Source organism: Odocoileus virginianus, unplaced genomic scaffold, assembly GCF_023699985.2.
Source record: "Odocoileus virginianus isolate 20LAN1187 ecotype Illinois unplaced genomic scaffold, Ovbor_1.2 Unplaced_Contig_8, whole genome shotgun sequence".
Taxonomy (NCBI): domain Eukaryota; kingdom Metazoa; phylum Chordata; class Mammalia; order Artiodactyla; family Cervidae; genus Odocoileus; species Odocoileus virginianus.
This window is the reverse complement of record NW_027224325.1, coordinates 375,113-393,682: the sequence shown is the minus strand read 5'-3', so window position 1 is coordinate 393,682 and position 18,570 is coordinate 375,113. Positions and strand designations below refer to the sequence as shown.

At 37.2% G+C, this 18,570-nt stretch overlaps 1 protein-coding gene across 3 annotated transcripts in view; it reads right to left on the bottom strand.

Moving 5' to 3' along the window:
• TRIM33 (tripartite motif containing 33) overlaps positions 1–18,570 on the bottom strand; it is a 141,887-nt gene that overhangs the window by 73,049 nt on the left and 50,268 nt on the right. For 2 of the 3 annotated variants that reach the window (XM_020908277.2, XM_020908288.2), the window contains exons 2-4: positions 4,334–4,452; positions 3,771–3,915; positions 3,475–3,607 (exon numbers count right to left, since the gene is read on the bottom strand). In XM_020908277.2, the coding sequence (XP_020763936.1) occupies positions 3,475–3,607; positions 3,771–3,915; positions 4,334–4,452 (397 nt within the window). Of the gene's footprint in view, positions 1–3,474; positions 3,608–3,770; positions 3,916–4,333; positions 4,453–8,035; positions 8,067–18,570 lie in introns of those variants that run through there. The other variant, XM_070463877.1, reaches the window with a different exon arrangement.

The window sequence follows — 18,570 nt, the reverse complement described above, 5'->3', positions numbered from 1 at the left end:
AGAAACACATGTTCACCTTGAGGCAAGTCTTGATTAAACATGCTAAATGAGAACAATTAAAACTGTCCAAGTCCACAGAAGTTGTCGACTTGAGACAGTACAGGATACCTAGTGGATAAAAAGAATGTATGACTGTAAGGACAAACGACAAGCTGCTCTGCTCTCACTTGTGCCAATGAATTCTTTGTACAATAACCATGTGCACCCTGTGAAGAGTTAATGGTTCATCCAGTTAACAGTACACTATTTAAAGCCTGAACTCAATAATGCCACCATAGCATCGGCAGTCCTTGATATGGTGTGAACAACAGAAAAAATATATACAGCAGACTTAATAAGTGGCATTCAGGGACTGAACATGCAAAATTTTTTTTCCCTCTAACTCTGAAGAAAAGCCAAGAGCAGTCTTTCATGTGGAAGAACCCTAACTGATGTTTACTATACTAACCACAGGGTTATTTCAATTCACCAGCTTACTGGTATAATTTGTTTAGAAGAGATTTAGACATAACGCAGGTCCTGCGTATAATAATACATGATGTTGATTTCATGGTAATATCAGAAACTAAAGATAAAGGTAAGACTGCCGTAAATGCAACGGTGACACACATGAGCAAAAAGGCTGTTACTGAACCTAACAAAGGTCCAAGGACCTGCCCAAACGTAAAATTCTTAGGAATAACCTAGGTAGGAGCCACCTTTACCATTCCACAGGTGAAAAAAAATAAGCAGCTTCTGCCACCTATACCCCCAAACTAAACAAGTAGCCCCAACATTTGGTTGGTATATTTGAATTTTAAAGAACATATACTTCACATCTGGGAATTTTACCAATACAACCACCCAAAACAAAATCATCTGAATGAGGGCCTGAACTATGTCTGAACAGCAAAAAGCAGTCTTTCTCTTGATGCCTATGGACCCTGTGATCCACAACTAGACATGATTTTGGAAGTGTTAGCAAAACACACGCAGATTGAAACTTATGACAAAAACCTCTGAATGCCACTCAGCAGAGATCCAGGATTTTGGACCAGAAAATTTCTGGATGCCATGGTAAAACATATGCTATTTAAGAGAAAATTACTAGTTTGCCACTGGGCACTGAAGGGCATAAAATAACCAAGAAACCTGAAATACCCCTTATGTCTTGGGTGACAGGAGAAAACGAATAAGGAAGGCAGAGACCAGAAGTGTTCCATAAAAACAGAGATGGTTTGTGCAGGAACATGCAACCAAGAGGATGCAAAGAAATATTTATCGTATTTATGAGCAGGTGAAAGTTAAAGTGTTAGTCACTCAGTTGTATCCGATTCTTTTCAGACCCCATGGAACTGTAGCCTGCCAGCTCCTCTGTCCATGGGATTCTCCAGGTAAGAATACCAGAGAGTGGGTTGCCATTTCTTTCTCCAGGGTATCTTCCTGACTCAGGGATCGAACCAGGGTCTCCTGCATTGTAGGCAGATTATTTATTGTCTGAGTCACTGTACTCTCTTTCCCCCTAAACTTGATCTTGGAACTACCAAAGGAACTGCTGAATGCTATGATCACATAGGTGGTACTCCAAAAACAGCTATTAGCTAACAAAGAGCTGCGTGGTTTATGGATGATGGTTCCCAAGTGTACAGAAAGCAATCTGTTTAGAAGGGTACCACTCTAACTGAAGAATGTAATAATGAATCATATCAATGAGCTGGACTGCATGCTGTTATCCCCTATATATGGGTTTTTACTGAACCCTGAAGTTGGTATGACAAGAGAGGGTGGTTCTCGAGGACTGTTTCCTAACTTTGCAAAGATGATAAAGAAACAGTCTGGTTAAGACTCACTAATGAGTCTTATATGAATGCTATATACTGAACACTTTAAACTTTGTGAGGTATCACTGAAGGGTGTTTTTAAAGGGGTTGGGGTAGGTGAGGCACAACAACATGTTAGCCAAATGACACTGGCAGCAATATAGACAGAATGAATTTGACAAGGTAAAACTCACAGCAAGGACACTAGTTGTAAATGTGCTGCAACAGGCTTTTAAGTCCAATGCCATTGGTTCTGCCATAGTTTACCCAGGAAATCTAAAGTGTGAATGAACTAAAGAAAAGGGAGGAACATTCAAGAGGTAATCAGGACTTGGATATAAGGAGTAAAGGAAAGTGATGACAGAAAAGGAAGGATGGATTATGGTTAAACTTCTGTGTCCCTACTCTTTTTGCTTTATATCACCAATGTAAAAAGCCACAGGAAATCTAAGAGCTCAAAAACCGGACAGCAGCTACGAGAAAGTAATTAAACATCTTACTGAGATTTATGACAAGATAAGGGTAAGATCTGGACCCAGAGTGAAGGCATCTACAAAATCAGTCACTTCCAATAAAACAATAGCTAATCTGTAGGTAAGATGAAACATTTTGTAACAAAGGATATGAAAGTTCAAAGAAATGGGCTGTAGAACAGTGAAAGGTGTCTTGACAAAGAAAACAGAACATTACCTTTATGAGATCAAGTTTGAAAGATTCCACACACTGTATTCTACATTCTGAATATCACATGGGAGAAAATGAGCAAATGAGCTAAAACAAATCTGGAGTCCAACTGACTATGTTCAAGTCCTAGTCCTACCACTTATGGGGACATGCTGTATACATTATTAAAAGCTTTCTGTGAGTAGACTTGCTCACTTTGAAACAGCTGAGATATCAGTACCAATACTTCATGGACGGTTGGTATGAATTAAACAAACATACGGGATTCAGAAAAGTGCCCAGCACAAGCTATGGATGCAATATTTGTCAGCAAATAGGATTCATGTATCCTCTAAGAGAACTTTAATAAATTCCAATGGCTCTAACAAATTAAAAGCTCTAAAACATCCTAGAGTTAAACATTTAAGTGTGGTTAATTGAACTTAACAACTAACTAGAAATTTCAGTAGTTTCCAGAATAGTTCTGATGTGACAAGCTGGTAATAAGTGAACACTATTGCATTCTGAGGGTAAAAGAGGGTTGAAATACAAACCTATATTTTAATGAATTTGTAACTATGCTACTTAGATGTTTATAAATTCCCAGTTTTTCTACAAACTAAATCTGACATGAAATCAGTATATTTATATACTTTGATGCTAAAATGGCTATCAGTCATACACATGAAAATATTACCTTTTAAGATGACAGCCCAAAGCCCATAACTCTGTGATAAATACCACAGAACACTTGAAAAAACAAGTGAGTTTGAACCAGAGGGACTGTATATGAAGAAATAATATAACTCTCATTGCAACCCAAATCCATGTACTAATACATTTTCAACAAATATCCATAAGACGATTAGATATGAATATAGAAACCATTAAATAATTTACCAAAAAATGTATCTTGCTCTAAGACATAAAAAATACAAAAATATTTGTTTTAGGAAAAATAATTCTATAATAACTTTTAATATTTCTTGATAAGCAATAGCAACGTCTGTACCTATGTTCTTTGTGTTCCAATAGCTGACAGTCTCTACATGTCAGTCTATCACACGTTTCACAGAAAAGTTTCAACTGTTCTTGTTTGTGTACAGGGCAGAAAACAGGACGCTGACCAGATGCTCCAACAGACTCTGTAGTAAAATAAAACATACATTTTTAAACTAAACAAAATTTTTGTCTAACTTTATAAATTCTTACTGATACTGATATCAAAATCTTGTAAAGTTAAGTAGAAATGCTATAGGGGCAAAAGAGAGAGAATAACAGTAATCATTAAAACTGCTTCTATCTTACCTGAGACATCTTCTTTCTTCCTGATCAAGTGATCTTTAGTGAATTTTACTCTTTGATGTGCTTCAATACACGTCTTACATAGCCATTCTCCACACTCTACACAAAAGCCAACTGCACTTGCATTGTCTTCACAACTAGTACATACCTAAAAGCGGAAATAAATACTAACCTACATTAAATTTACGAAATATAGATCCACAAAATAAACAAGCAAAAACTTTCTACCTTATTCTCAAATATACTAATTACTGTACCTAGAATAAAATCATCTTGCTATCCATTTATCTTCAACAAAATCCTTCCCTTCCAGATCAAACATTCAGGTGGGTAAAAACCTAAGTCTCAAAACACAAAACTGATACAAGCTTTGAATTTTTAAGTGATAACTTTTAATCTCTTTTAACCAGGTCTGAGGGTGTAGAATAAAGACACTCTTCATTTTCAAATTGAAAGATGAAACTAGGGCATAATTACCCTAAATTATGTAACAATTCAAGCATGTTTTCTTATAATTTACATTTTGATATCAAGAAAGTAATATAAAGAAAAATTGAGAAGCATACCTGTTCTGATTTCTCATCAGAACTGCTAGGAGTTTCAGATGTATCTTTCACAAAATAATTGTCCACGAGGTCTATCTGTCTGCATTCTTGGCGGCATACTGGGCACCGAATTACACCAACTACAACACAAAACAACATCAAGAAATATTTTCAGGAAAATAAGGAAATTATACACAATGCCTATATGTGAACTACTCATTCATATATCATAAATAAGAAGAAAGAAATGAACGCTAAGAGCTGAGTAAAATGCTATTCCACTGAGTTATTTCATTGGGCAAAAATAACACCCATTTGGGAAGATAAAATAAGCATTAATATGCAAATTAAAAAAACCTTTAAGATGCTTCTTTATTACAATATGTGGTTGGTAATAATGGCCCCCGAAGATATCCAGGTCCTAACCATTGGAAAACTGTATGACTTTATACAGCAAAGGAGATTTTGCGAGTGTTGTTAAAGCTCCTGCAATGGTAACATTGTCCTGGAATATCTGATAGGCCCTGAAACGTCATCAGTTCAGTTGTTCAGTCATGTCTGACTCTTTGCAACGCCATGGATCGAAGCACGCCAGGCCTCCCTGTACATCAACAACTCCAGGAGTTTACCCTACTCATGTCCATTAAGTCTGTGATGCCATCCAACCATCTCATCCTGTCGCCCCTTCTCCTCCTGCCTTCAGTTTTTCCCAGCATCATGGTCTTTTCCAGTGAGTCAGCTCTTCGCAAAAGGGGGCCAAAATACTGGAGTTTCAGCTTCAACATCAGTCCTTTCAATGAACACTCAGGATTGATCTCCCTTAGGATGGACTGGTTGGATCTCCTTGCAGTCCAAGGGACTCTCAAGAGTCCTCCAACACCACAGTTCAAAAGCATCAATTCTTCAGCACTCAGCTTTCTTTATAGTCCAACTCTCACATCCATACATGACTACTAGAAAAACCATAGCCTTGACTAGACAGAACTTTGTTGGCAAAGCAATGTCTCTGCTTTTTAATATGCTGTCTAGGTTGGTCATAACTTTCCTTCCAAGGAGTAAGTGTCTTTTAACTTCCATCTGTAGTGATTTTTGAGCCCAAAAAATAGTCTACCACTGTTTCCACTGTCTCCCCATCTATTTGCCATAAAGTGATGGGACCAGAGGCCATGATCTTAGTTTTCCGAATGTTGAGCTTTAAGCCAACTTTTTCCCTCTCCTCTTTCACTTTCATCAAGTGGTTCTTTAGTTCTTCTTCACTTTCTGCTGTAAGGATGGTGTTATCTGCATATCTGAGGTTATTGATATTTCTCCCAGCAATCTTGATTCCAGCTTGTGCTTCATCCAGCCCAGTGTTTCTCATGACGTACTCTGCATAGAAGTTAAATAAGCAGGGTGACAATATACAGCCTTGACGTACTCCTTTTCCTATTTGGAACCAGTCTGTTGTTCCACGTCTAGGTCTAACCTGCATGCTTGACCTGCATAAAGGTTTCTCAAGAGGCAGGTCAAGTGGTCTGGTATTCCCATCTCTTTCAGAATTTTCCACAGTTTATTGTGATCCACACAGTCAAAGGCTTGGCATAGTCAATAAAGCAGAAATAGATGTTTTTCTGGAACTCTCTTGCTTTTTCAATGATCCAGCAGATGTTGGCAATTTGATCTCTGGTTCCTCTGCCTTTTCTAAAACCAGCTTGAACATCTGGAAGTTCACAGTTCACGTATTGCTGAAGCCTGGCTTGAAGAATTTTGAGCATTACTTTGCTAGCATGTGAGATGAGTGCAATTGTGTGGTGGTTTGCACATTCTTTGGCATCCTCTTTCTTTGGGACTGGAATGAAAACTGATCTTTCCAGTCCTGTGGCCACTGCTAAGTTCTCCAAATTTGCTGGCATACTGAGTGCAGCACTTTCACAGCATCTTCTTTTAGGATTTGAAATAGCTCAACTGGAATTCCATCACCTCCACTAGCTTTGTTCATAGTGATGCTTTCTAAGGCCCACTTGACTTCACATTCCAGGATGTCTGGCTCTAGGTGAGTGATCACACCATCATGATTATCTGGGTTGTGAAGATCTTTTTTATACAGTTCTTCTGTGTATTCTTGCCACCTCTTCTTAATATCTTCTGCTTCTTTAGGTCCATACCATTTCTGTCCTTTATTGAGCCCATCTTTGCATGAAATGTTCCCTTGGTATCTCTAATTTTCTTGAAGAGATCCCTAGTCTTTCCCATTCTATTGTCTAAGACTATTTCTTTGCATTGATCACTGAGGAAGGCTTTCTTATCCCTCCTTGCTATTCTTTGGAACTCTGCATTCAAATGGGTATACCTTTTCCTTTTCTCCTTTGCTTTTCGCTTCTCTTCTTTTCACAGCTATTTGTAAGGCCTCCTCAGACAGCCATTTTGCTTTTTTGCATTTCTTTTTCTTGGAGATGGTCTTGATCCCTGTCTCCTGTACAATGTCACAAACCTCCGTCCATAGTTCATCAGGCACTCTATCAGATCTAATCCCTTGACTCTATTTGTCACTTCCACTGTATAATTGTAAGGGGTTTGATTTAGGTCATACCTGAATGGTCGAGTGGTTTTCCCTACTTTCTTCAATTTAAGTCTGAATTTGGCAGTAAGGAGTTCAGGATCTGAGCCACAGTCAGCTCTCGGTCTTGTTTTTGCTGACTGTATAGAGCTTCTCCATCTTTGGCTGAAAAGAATATAATCAATCTGATTTCGGTGTTGGCCATCTGGTGATATCCATGTGTAGAGTTTTCTCTTGTGTTGTTGGAAGAGGGTGTTTGCTATGACCAGTGCGTTCTCTTGGCAAAACTCTGCTAGCCTTTGCCCTGCTTCATTCTGTACTCCAAGTTTGCCTGTTACTCCAGGTGTTTCTTGACTTCCTACTTTTGCATTCGAGTCCCCTATGATGAAAAGGACATCTTTCTTGGGTATTAGTTCTAAAAGGTCTTATAATCACAAGTGGTCTAACAAGAGGCAGGCAGGGAAGATTAGACTACAAGAAGATGAGAAGGCAACTGATAATAAAAGCAGAGATTAGAGTAATGTGCTTTGGAGATACAGACACAAGCCAAGGAATGTAGGGGGCTACTATAAGCTGAAAAAAGAAAATGCATTCTCTCCTCAGAGCCTCCAGAAGGATCAAGATATGCCGACACTTTGACTCTAGTCTAGTAAAACTGACTGCAAACTTTAGCCTTTAAGAACAGTAAGAGAATAAAATGTATGTTGTTCTAAAACACAAGTTTACGGCAATTCTGTTATAGCAGAAATAGAAATACACAATCTTCATCTTATGAATTCTGAGTTGATTAAGAGCGACCTGAATTCAGCCCAATGTAGAATGTGGGACGAAAGACCATCTAAGACTTAACCTGCCAGTGTTCTAGCATCTATCGGAAGAGACAAACCTGCCAAGGTAAGAAATGAAAGTTCAAGTTAGTTAAAAATTAGAAAACAGCAGCATAGTCAACACAACAGAGTGACTACTATGTGTCAGCCATAAAATTGAAAAACACAGAATGACACAATCCTTGCTTTTAAGAAAGGGCTGAAGACTAGTATTTTTACAGTTTATACCATGTACAATTGTAGGAAGCACCATACAAAGGCAAGGATATAAACAGTCCAAAGAGTGGTACATATAGGAAGTACAGCTCAGTGGTAGTGAGGGTTAGGTGGTAGGAAGAAGGAACTAGACACTCTACTTACCACTATGTGTGTCCATGTTTGCATTTTTGTGTGGGGACTCATGTGTGTATGCAATCCACTGCCTTTTCTTTGAAATTCCTAAGATTAAAATAGGGAGGAAATCCTATATGTTGCAATGATAACTTTTTTTTAATTTTAGGAAATTAAAAAGTCTTTGAGCTCTCCATCTTGATTTATGCTTGAGTTACGTGCCATAGTTGCTTTGAAATCTTTGATTATCCGTAGTTTTCCTAAATTGTTTAAGAAATAATCCACTTTCATCTGTTTTTTAAGTTACTGAATCTAAATTCATAAGATAGAGCTCTTTGATAGCACAGTTTTTTAAATGCTGTAGGTTTGCAGCCATTACCACTTCAAAGAAGTCTGAATAAGGAAAAAATTTTCCCTTGTTAAATTAGTTCCTATTTCTGTAGAAATTTCATTTTAAAATCTGTGATAGATGAGTTATCATAATGCAAGTATATAGTTCTTTTTTTTTTCTATCAACTACTCATTGTCATTCAACAGTAATGACATTAAAGATACAGCAAGCTTATAAAGTACTATTTTCTAAAAGAAATAAGAGGCATCTTCATCTTTATTATTCTACTTCTGGTTATGCAAACACTCTGGTAACTTAAATGTTTATGTCTGGTCAGAAATCTGGTCAGAAATCAATTTTGATTTTGTTAAGTTAAACAGTCTGTAGGCAGGCAGAGTACTGGGTACACAGTGGTCCAAAGTAAGATAGAAGTCTACAGTAAGAATGCTAGATCTTAAAAAAGAAACTGGGAGTGGGGAAGGAGGTGGGTGATGGGTTCAGGATGGGGGGGGGGGGGGGGACACATTGCACCCATGGCTGATTCATGTCAATGTATGGCAAAAACCATCACAATATTGTAAAGCAATTATCCTCCAATTAAAATAAATAATTTAAAAAAAAAGAAACTGGTTTATGTTTTATAAGTTTTGTGCCCTGGTCAAACATTAACATGATGTCACAAATTCCCTGGCAGTCCAGTGGTTAAGACTCCACACTTCCACAGCAGGGGGCACAGGTTTGATCCCTGGTGGGAGAACTGAGATCACTCAAGCCGCCCCACATGGTCAAAAACTTAAAAAACAAAAGTCCTGTCATTGAAAAATGATGTCTGTGTAGAATGACAAAAATAACCAGTGTTGAATCATGTTATATTTCCTGACATTCCACATTATCCCAGGTTGCTAAACGTGTGCTTTCCAAGAAGTCTGACTTATTGAATACATTTACTGTCCTATGTGACAGTTTTGTCACTGTTAGAGATTCAGTAATTAAAATGGGAAACAGAAGCTTAGGTTATTTTCCTTCTCAAAACTATGTTCCTTGGAGCCACATTATTATGATGGCTTTCATGCTCTTGTACACAGAATGTCTTAAGCTGAGTGCAATTTAGAGGATCCTAATTACTTCTTTCAACACTGTGATCTGACCTGTAACAAATCCATACTATACACTATGTAAATTGCTAAGAAGTCCATTATAAACCAACTGAATGTACAAATCTTAGTGCTGGTGCTGAAATCTCTTCAGAATAGTCACCATGATATCAAGGTTTGTTTCAACATTTGTAAGCATCAAGTGTCAATCAAAATTGAAGATGAAACACTAATGAATGTTGAGTTCTCAGGTTTTAGGTATACTTCCTCTTTAGATTTTTTGGTTCTCTATTTTTACCATACTGTTTCATTTAAATTTCCTACACACTAACTTCATATGTGCGACTAAAATAAAACTGCAGTATATATTTTAAAATGGGTTTAAGACTAATATTTAATTTTTACAGTTTATACCATGCACAACTTACAAAGACAAGGATATAAACAAAGAGCTGTACATACAAGAAGTAAAGCTCAGTGGTAGAACATTTGACTGCAAAGAGTTGTACATACACAAACTACAGAAGCTTATATGGTAACTGTAATGGAATGCCACGCTAAAAGGAATATCAGCACTGTAGTAATGTCAAGGGGAAGAAAGTGCAATAAGCAGGGGACACGTGTATCTATGTACGGCTGATTCATCTTGCTATACAGTAGCAACTAACACAACACTGTAAAGCAACCATGCTACAATAAAAGTTAAAAAATAAATCAAAGTAGGAATATCAGTCTCTCAGCAAACATGTATACTTTGCTACACAGAATTTTACAATTATATGTATATGAAACAAAATATTGTGTTTATACTACAAAATGCATACAGAGATCCCCCTCAAAGGAAATGCATAAAACAATTCATGAAAGCAAAGGAAGAAACAGTATGGTCAGGAGAAATGGAAAAATGAATATAAATATTTTTACATCTAAGATGGCATGAGTTAAAAGTCGTTCAAGAAACATACAGCATAACTACAAAGGAGAAAAGTATAAGTAAGGAGCAAAAATACATGGGCAATTAACTTCTTACAGTGAATAAGGTAAGTCTTCAGTGAGAAGGTGACAGTTACACAAGATCTTGAAGAATCAACTGTATTCATTAATATGCAAGAGTATACTTGGTTGGTCTGGGTTCATTAAACCCTGCACATTTCTAAGGAAAGCTTTCAATACTAGCCCTTGACGGGCATATGGGAAACGCCTTCTGAACTCTTGGAATACTAATTATGCCTGATAAAAGTGCCTCCCCCCAAAAAACATAAAAAGTTTCTGTTTGCCTGAGGCCTGAGGCCATTGGCATTCAGTTTGACCTCTGGATTTGACTGGAGGTCAAGCAAGTGGTATAAGTTCTGTGGAGGTTCTACACCTATATGGCTGATTCCCCAATAAAAACCAGAGACACAGAGGCTCAGGTGAGCTTCCCTGGTTGGTGACACTCTCTGTGAATACCATCACACACCGTAACTGGGAGAATAAAGCATCTGCACGTCTAACTCTACTGAAGGAAGACGCCTGGAAGTGTGCGCCTGATTCTCCTGGACTTCACACCGCGTACCAGGAGCATAAGGGGCTTTCTTAATTCTAAGTCCTTCCAGCAAATCACGAATCTCAGTGTGGTCTTGGGGACCCCAAAAAGACTAGGAAAGAAAGAAACAGTGTGCAAACCAAGAAGCAAAGGTCACAAACAGAAAAAAAGAAAAGAATAGGAGCCTATAGATAGAAAACTATCTGTATGTATTAGCAGATATATAGCTATATATCTAAAATATTGAGAAAGTTAAGAAATTTGTGACATCTAAAGGAGTATCTTTCAAAAGACATTCTGTTCTGAGCAAGAAACACTATTATAAAAGTATCCATGTAAATCCATGGCTAATTCATATCAATGTATAACAAAAACTACTGTAATGATGTAAAGTAATCAGCCTCCAACTAATAAAAATTAAAAAAAAAAAAAAAAAAGAGTCAAAAAATAAAAAAAAAAAAAAAAAAAAAAAAAGTATCCATTATATCTGTGTAAAAGAATGATTTGATGCAAATCATACTAGCTTTTGATTTCTGAATTCAATAAGCTCAGATTCTTAAAATTTCTACTTCTACCTAGCAAGCTGACATCACAGTTATGACTCTTCATCTTTTCAAAAAATGTAGATAGCAAAAGGACACTGAATACCACAGAAGAAACACAACCCAAAGTACACAAAGCGTAGGGGGATACATTTGAGAAAGACTTTTGTCATAAAGATTTTCAGAGAAGCTTGAAATTCAGAATTTGAAACATGAAAGAACTCCCAAAGAGACACAGGAAAATTTAAGTTGGCAGACATCAACAAACCCCATTCCCATGCTGACTACTTATTCCTGTCAGATTACCCAGCAAAGTATCTCATCACCAAAACAAAAAGAGCTGAAGTTTCTTTAGGGATCTTTTTGGTATTCTATATTCATAAATAAATTTTTAGATTATATAAACATTTTTGTTGAAAATGAGAATCTTTTGAGTTTGTAAGTATGCCCTATAATGAGTGATCAAGTGCGTGTGCTCCTGAGTCTGTCACTCAGTACCAGCTGTCATGCTGTTTTCAGTATTACACAAAACCAAAACCCAAACTTCAAAGCCAAAGTCAGTGACCAGTTTTACACATAATGTTCCTAGAACTGATTTCATTACTTCAAAGCTCCAGTTCTGAGAGACTCATTCATACTTACTAATTTCCTTTAAGTGTTAATTTACTAAAATTTATAATCATTGGGGTGGAGGATGGGAGGGGGTTAAAGGCTAAAATAGACAAGTCTACAAACTAGTTTATCTCCACAGTGTTGTTAAGTGGAATTTAGTTTCAGTAAATTGACTGATGGACTTCCATTCAAGACGGATCATTAAGCAGATGTGAAAAGACCACATGACCCCCAAACTCAAATACAGAAATAGCTAACATACAACAAATTAAAGTGTAAACTCAAAAATAACTAAGTCTACACCCAAGAACGCAAAATTTTGAAGTGCCAAAAAAAAAAAAAAACCAGGGCACTCAAAGCCTAAGTAGTGAGGCAGTGATCCAAGTGAGCCACAGGGGTTGTCACTACCACTGTTGGGAATAGGAAGATAAAGGTCAAAAGGTGAAACTGAACTGCCTCAATAAAGCCATGGGGCAATCTTTAAGCACTCTACAAACAAAATTCCTCACCAGCCCTGGAGTCACCCACAAGCAATCTCAACACTAAATAAGCTTCATGCATAGATATGTAAACAAAGTATGTACTATTTGCACAGTACACAGATAGGCCAAGTCAAGAAACTAAGAAGCTTGCCTAGTATGCTAGTAGCTTCCAGGTTGGTGAACTGGTAGAGATTCAGGAAGCATGAACACTCCATACCTCTTCCCACACACCCTGCCCTATGCATCACTTCTGACTATTCCTCAGCTATGGCCTTTTATAATAAACCGGGAGGTAATGCTGGATGACTTAAGGGAAGTTCACGTAGTGATGCAACCTCTAGTCCTGAAGCTTCATGTCTTGGCACCAGTTCTTCCGCAATGTCAGAAACACTGAACGGAAAATTAGAAGTAAATCTATTATGAACCAGAAGGAACCCAGTCCATCACACTAGTCATCTTCTCGAAGGGTGAAGTCAACGTTTCTCTTCTGTCCTCTATCCTAAGCTCAAGTTCTTATTTAAAATCTCCTCTTTAATCAACTTATAACTCCAAGCAAAATGTTCACAAAGTAGAAGTCATTATTTTTGCCCAATAGCTACTTCTTATCCTGGGGTTTCTACTTAGGCAAATTCACATATTCATTCAACAACAACCAAAAGAAACTTTTCTGGACTCTTATAAACAAAAAACCATCTCATTAGAACTCCTTCCACCCAAGGCACGAGAGGAACTCCCACTGAAGATAAGCTTATAAATAAAACTAGCTCATAAAAAAAACTACAATGCACATTAAGAAACCCAATACTGTTAGAATAAGTAGACAAACACAAGAAACCAAGAAGTAAAAACCTAAAACCACAGAAAACAAAGTCTGATAGACTTCAAATATGTGTAAAATGTTCACAGAGATAAAGGACAAATGGAATCTATGAAAATGGGTAGATATGAAAAAGAAAATGAAATTGAATAAACTTAAAACACTAATAAGCAAGTGGTAACTGTTAAGGAAACTATTAAGATAGAAGACAGATATGAAGAAATTATATAGAATTCAACACAGAGAAAAGGAGAGAGAGAATGCAAGAGAAGAAGCAAGCTAAAGAACTCAATGAGCCTTTCTGGGCAGTGGCAGTGACAACTCCCCACAAGAACAAGCCTCTCACAAAGGATCTCCTTCATCCCTCTCCATAAAAGAAGAGGAAACATAAGGAGTGCCTGGTGCGGAGCCCTAAATTCCCCGATTTTCATGGATGTGAAATGCCCAAGATGCTATAAAATCACCACCATCTTTGATCATGCACAAATAGTTTTGTGAGCTGGCTGCTCTACTACCCTCTGTCAACCTATAGGAGGAAAAGTAAGACTTAAGGAGAATGTTCCTTAGACAGAAGCAGCATTAAAAGCACCCTGAATCAAGATGACTGGGAAACCGTCCCAATAAACACATTCTGGACATCCAAAAAAAACCACAAAGGAACTAAATGAGGAACCCCAGCATATGTTAAAAGAAGTTCATTAAGGAAATGAAGTAGAGATGCTGAAGAGACAAAGGCTGGAAATTTCAGACCTGAAGAAATGAGACCTCAGACTGCAATCCAACTCTTAAGCAAGATAAAAATACCTCTGCACCTAAACATCAGCCAAGATGAAGAAGAAATTTTTGTTTTCTTTTTATGGCCATGTCATGTGACTGTGGGACCTCAGTTCTCTCACCAGGGATTAAACCCAGGCCACAGAAGTGAAAGCCCACAATCCTAACCACTAGGTCATTAGGAAATCCCTCAAAAAACTCTTAATAACTACTAGTAATAGAAGAAAATCAGACTTAGAGCTTATCTCATCAGTTAAAAAAAAAACTGCCAAATAATAACAGGAATAATTATCTTCAAAGCTGTTGGAGAAAATAAAAGTCAACTGGCAATCTATATCCTGATAGTTATTATTCTACAATAAGAGCAAATCAAATTACCAGACACAAAACAGTACTATTCATTGCTATAAGAACTAATAAAGCATTGGGCTGAACCATATAAAACTGCCAGTATTCAACCACTTAGGACCTGCAAATATGTCAATTTTATACAGTTCAATCTGATATCTGAGAACATGGAAAAATATTTAGAAGTTAGATGCAAAAACAATTAGCAAAGGCATCAATAAAACACTGAAAGCTAAACATGCATGGGCTAAAAGTAAATATAACTATGACAGAGATTAAAAAAACATAAAATACTAAAATATAATGATCTGTTCTATTATAATTAAACTCCAGCTTTAAAAATTATTCTAATTAAAATATGAAAGGAAAATTGAGATATGATTAAAATTATGTCAATTAAAATAAGGTAAAATCTTTCCTTAATAAAATAAGCAAGGGCCTTGAAATTCAATCACATAAACCAGAGTCAAGTTTCAGAGACTCCAAGAAAGAACCTCTATTAGTTGGCATCTTTTCTTCAGTCTGATTCACATAAACTGGCTCACAAAACATTGGGGACATAGGGACTCTGCCACCCCACATTCTTTATCAGATGTTTCCCAGCCCAACTCTGCTCTACCTTGTACTTCTGCCCTCATCCCAGTAAGATTTTTAATGTGCCTACTTGAAAATACAGGCTATGCTGGGGACAGGAAATAATCATATCAAATTATATCTATATTTGCATTTGTACAAGGTTTCACTGTAAGATCAGTTAGTATTTACTGAGAAACTTATATGTTTTAGTTCATCCAGTCCTCATAACAGCTCTGTAAAGTAGGATCAATTACTACATCCATTTCAAAAGTGAGCAGACTGAGGTTCAGAGAGATTAGATAATGTTCTCAAGTCACAGGACAATCTAAGTGGAAGGGAGAGGAGACCAAGGTCGAAACTAAAATGTATGAACCTACAGCCCATACTCTTTTTAAAAATAACTAGCCCTCAAATTAAAAGACTGGTCTATTAAACTAAGGCAATCATATAATATAAATGGCTTCTCTGGTAGCTCAGCTGGTAAAGAATCCACCTGCAATGCATGAGACCCCGGGTCGGTCACTGGGTCGGGAAGATCCCCCGGAGAAAGGATAGACTACCCACTCCAGTATTCTTGGGCTTCGCTGTGGCTCAGCTGGTAAAGAATCTTCACAGGGGACCTGGGTTCGATCCCTGGGTTGGGACTATCCCCTGGAGAAGGGAGCAGGCCAGTATTCTGGCCTGGAGAAGTCCATGGACTGTATAGTCCATGGGGTCGCAAAGAGTCGGACATGACTGAGCAATTTTCACTTTCACTTTTCAGAGGATAAATTATAGGCAGAATTGATTGAGTTAATGAATGCATATATGTAAATAGAGAGCTAACAGTTACAGCAAGGGAAGAAATTTAAAATTCTAGATGATTTGCAAGTTTCTGCAAGGGTAATTCATGGATAATTACACAATTACTCAAAATGAGGGAAAAGTAATTTTAGCCAGGATGTAATGAATAAGTTTTGGGTAGACTGTGTTTAGCATATACATATAGCCACCAGCATACAAGTAGTTCAACTCTGAAGTACAATTACGATTAGTGAGAGAGTATAGGATCAAGGACAATATATATCCCTTTGTACATCAATCTTTACGCATCAAGCAAAAGAAAAGGAGGTCTCAGATTTAGGGGACAGATTTAAACATTTTCAACTTGCAAATCACAGGAAGTACATTTTACATTAAAACCCAGTATACAAACTGGGGGGGGGGGGGGGGGGGTGCGGGGCGGAAGGAGAGTCAACTACTTTTTCCATTAATCACTCATAATCTAGTCATTACTGTACCAATTTACTTTTAGAATTACACATTATCGGGCTTCCCTGGTGGCTCAGTGGTAAAGAATCTGCCTGCCAATGCAGGAGACATGGGTTCAATCCCTGGTCCGGGAAGATCCCACGTTGCAGGACAACCAAGCCTGTGTGCCGCAACTACTCAGCCGGTGCTCAAGAGCCTGGGAGCCACAAGTACTGAAGAGCCTACGCTCTACAAAAGAAGCCACCATAATAAGTGGCCCACACATCACCACGAGAGAAGCTGCCTCTTAGCACAACTAGAGAAGAGTCTACGCAGCAATGAAGACCCAGCACAGCAAAATTAATCATTTAAAAAAAGAATTACACACTATCCTTAAATGTCAGCTGACTCGGGCATGACCTAACAATCTTTTTATTCAGCCCCAGCTTTTTTTTCCCTTGCCCGGGAGCAGTTAGTCCAAATCTTTAAGCATCAATTCCCTTCCCCTTAGAAAGTAATTCTAAATGAAAAAATAGAGACATGTTTTTCAGGTGGAAAAGGGAATGGAAGGGAATTTAAATTTACACCTACAGCCAGCCTCTAATCACTTAAGTGGGAGGCCAGATTAAATGATGAGAGTGAGTCTTGTGAGCTAAGTGCTAAAAGTCCACGCTGAATAATTCAGGGAACAGGAAAAAGAATCTGGAGAGAGTAAGATTATCAGGTAGTGCCAAAAGTTCCAAGTTAGAAAAGTATATCCATTCCCAATGCTAATTCCTCCCTTCACCTTGCACATACCTCTTGTTCATCTCTATTCCTTCCCTGTGTGTACACCATAACAGGCAGCTAGGAAGCAGTACACACCTGCTGAGGAGGAGGAAGGAAAAAATAACCAGATTCTGAAGCAACAAGTCACTGATTTTTTTCTACAGAAATTTTGTAACAGTGAAGGTAGCAACAAAAAGATTTGTGTGTGAGTACTGGGGAGCTGGAAATGTGGAATGATAAATGTGCTGCCCATTCTTAGCAAAGACACTGTCAACAGAGAGAGGGAAAGAGAATGATTTGCTAGGAGAGGCAGAATAAAGAAGTACACTGCTTTATACAGGAGAAAACTGGAGTTATATTAGAAAACAACTAAAGTAACTTACAATCAAATTGGCTTAACCCTACAAAAAATTACCACAGAGAACATGTATTTCAATTATTAGTAAGCATCCTATAAATCACACAGCTCAGTTTTACCACTGTGGCATACATTTTGTAATGTATAAAAAATCAAATCACTATGTTGTACACTGGAAATATGTTGCACTCAATTAAAAAATTAAATACTTGTACAAAAAATAACACATAGGCAGGCTGAGCACAGTAAAACAAAAACTTGAAAAGTAAAAAAAAAAAAGTATTTTTTACCACTAAACATAAAACTGGCTTAAGCTGAAGTCATAGATGGCCACTTAAGTACACAAATGATCATACAAGACCTGAAATCGATTATCAAATATAACAAAATATGTTTAGGAAACACAGCAACAAGCACAGACGTTACTATAAAGCTTATTGATATTCTTTAAGCTTCCTAATTCTTAAAGATAAATCTTTAAATTAAAATTAAAAATCTAACATACTCAGAAAGTTATAAGTTCATTATCAAATAAAGCAATCTAACTTCAATACTCTAATTATTTGACATAAAGTTGCCAAAGTTTTAATATTACCAACTAATAAAAATAAATGGAAAAAAAAAAAAACAAAACTTATGTGAAAAATAACATACTTTTAAATTGGTAATTCAGCTTATAGCCTAGTAGCTATTTAAAATTCCAGTTTAAAAAAGAATAAACAGTTCAGCCAATAATTTATTAAGAATGATTTTTATACTTTTAAGAGCAAAGGAGGAGGAAAAAGGTACAGGGATAGTATTTGGACTACAAAGCACAAGGTATATATATATATTGATACTATCTAGTCCTTTGCAAAAAAAGGACTGAACATCTAGTTTGAATGAATGATTCTTCATGAACTCAGGAATTTCAAGATGGTTCTTGAATTCAACTACTCAAATCCGAAACTATGGGAATTCTGAGTCTTCTTTGTGGATATAGCTCACAGGAGAGAGGGCTATATACACACATATGCTAATGTGAGTAAACTTGTAGGCACCTGGGTTTTCTCCACTCTCTCTTCACGGAACTGGAAAGGCTCAGTGGATCCGAAGCCTTGACCATGAA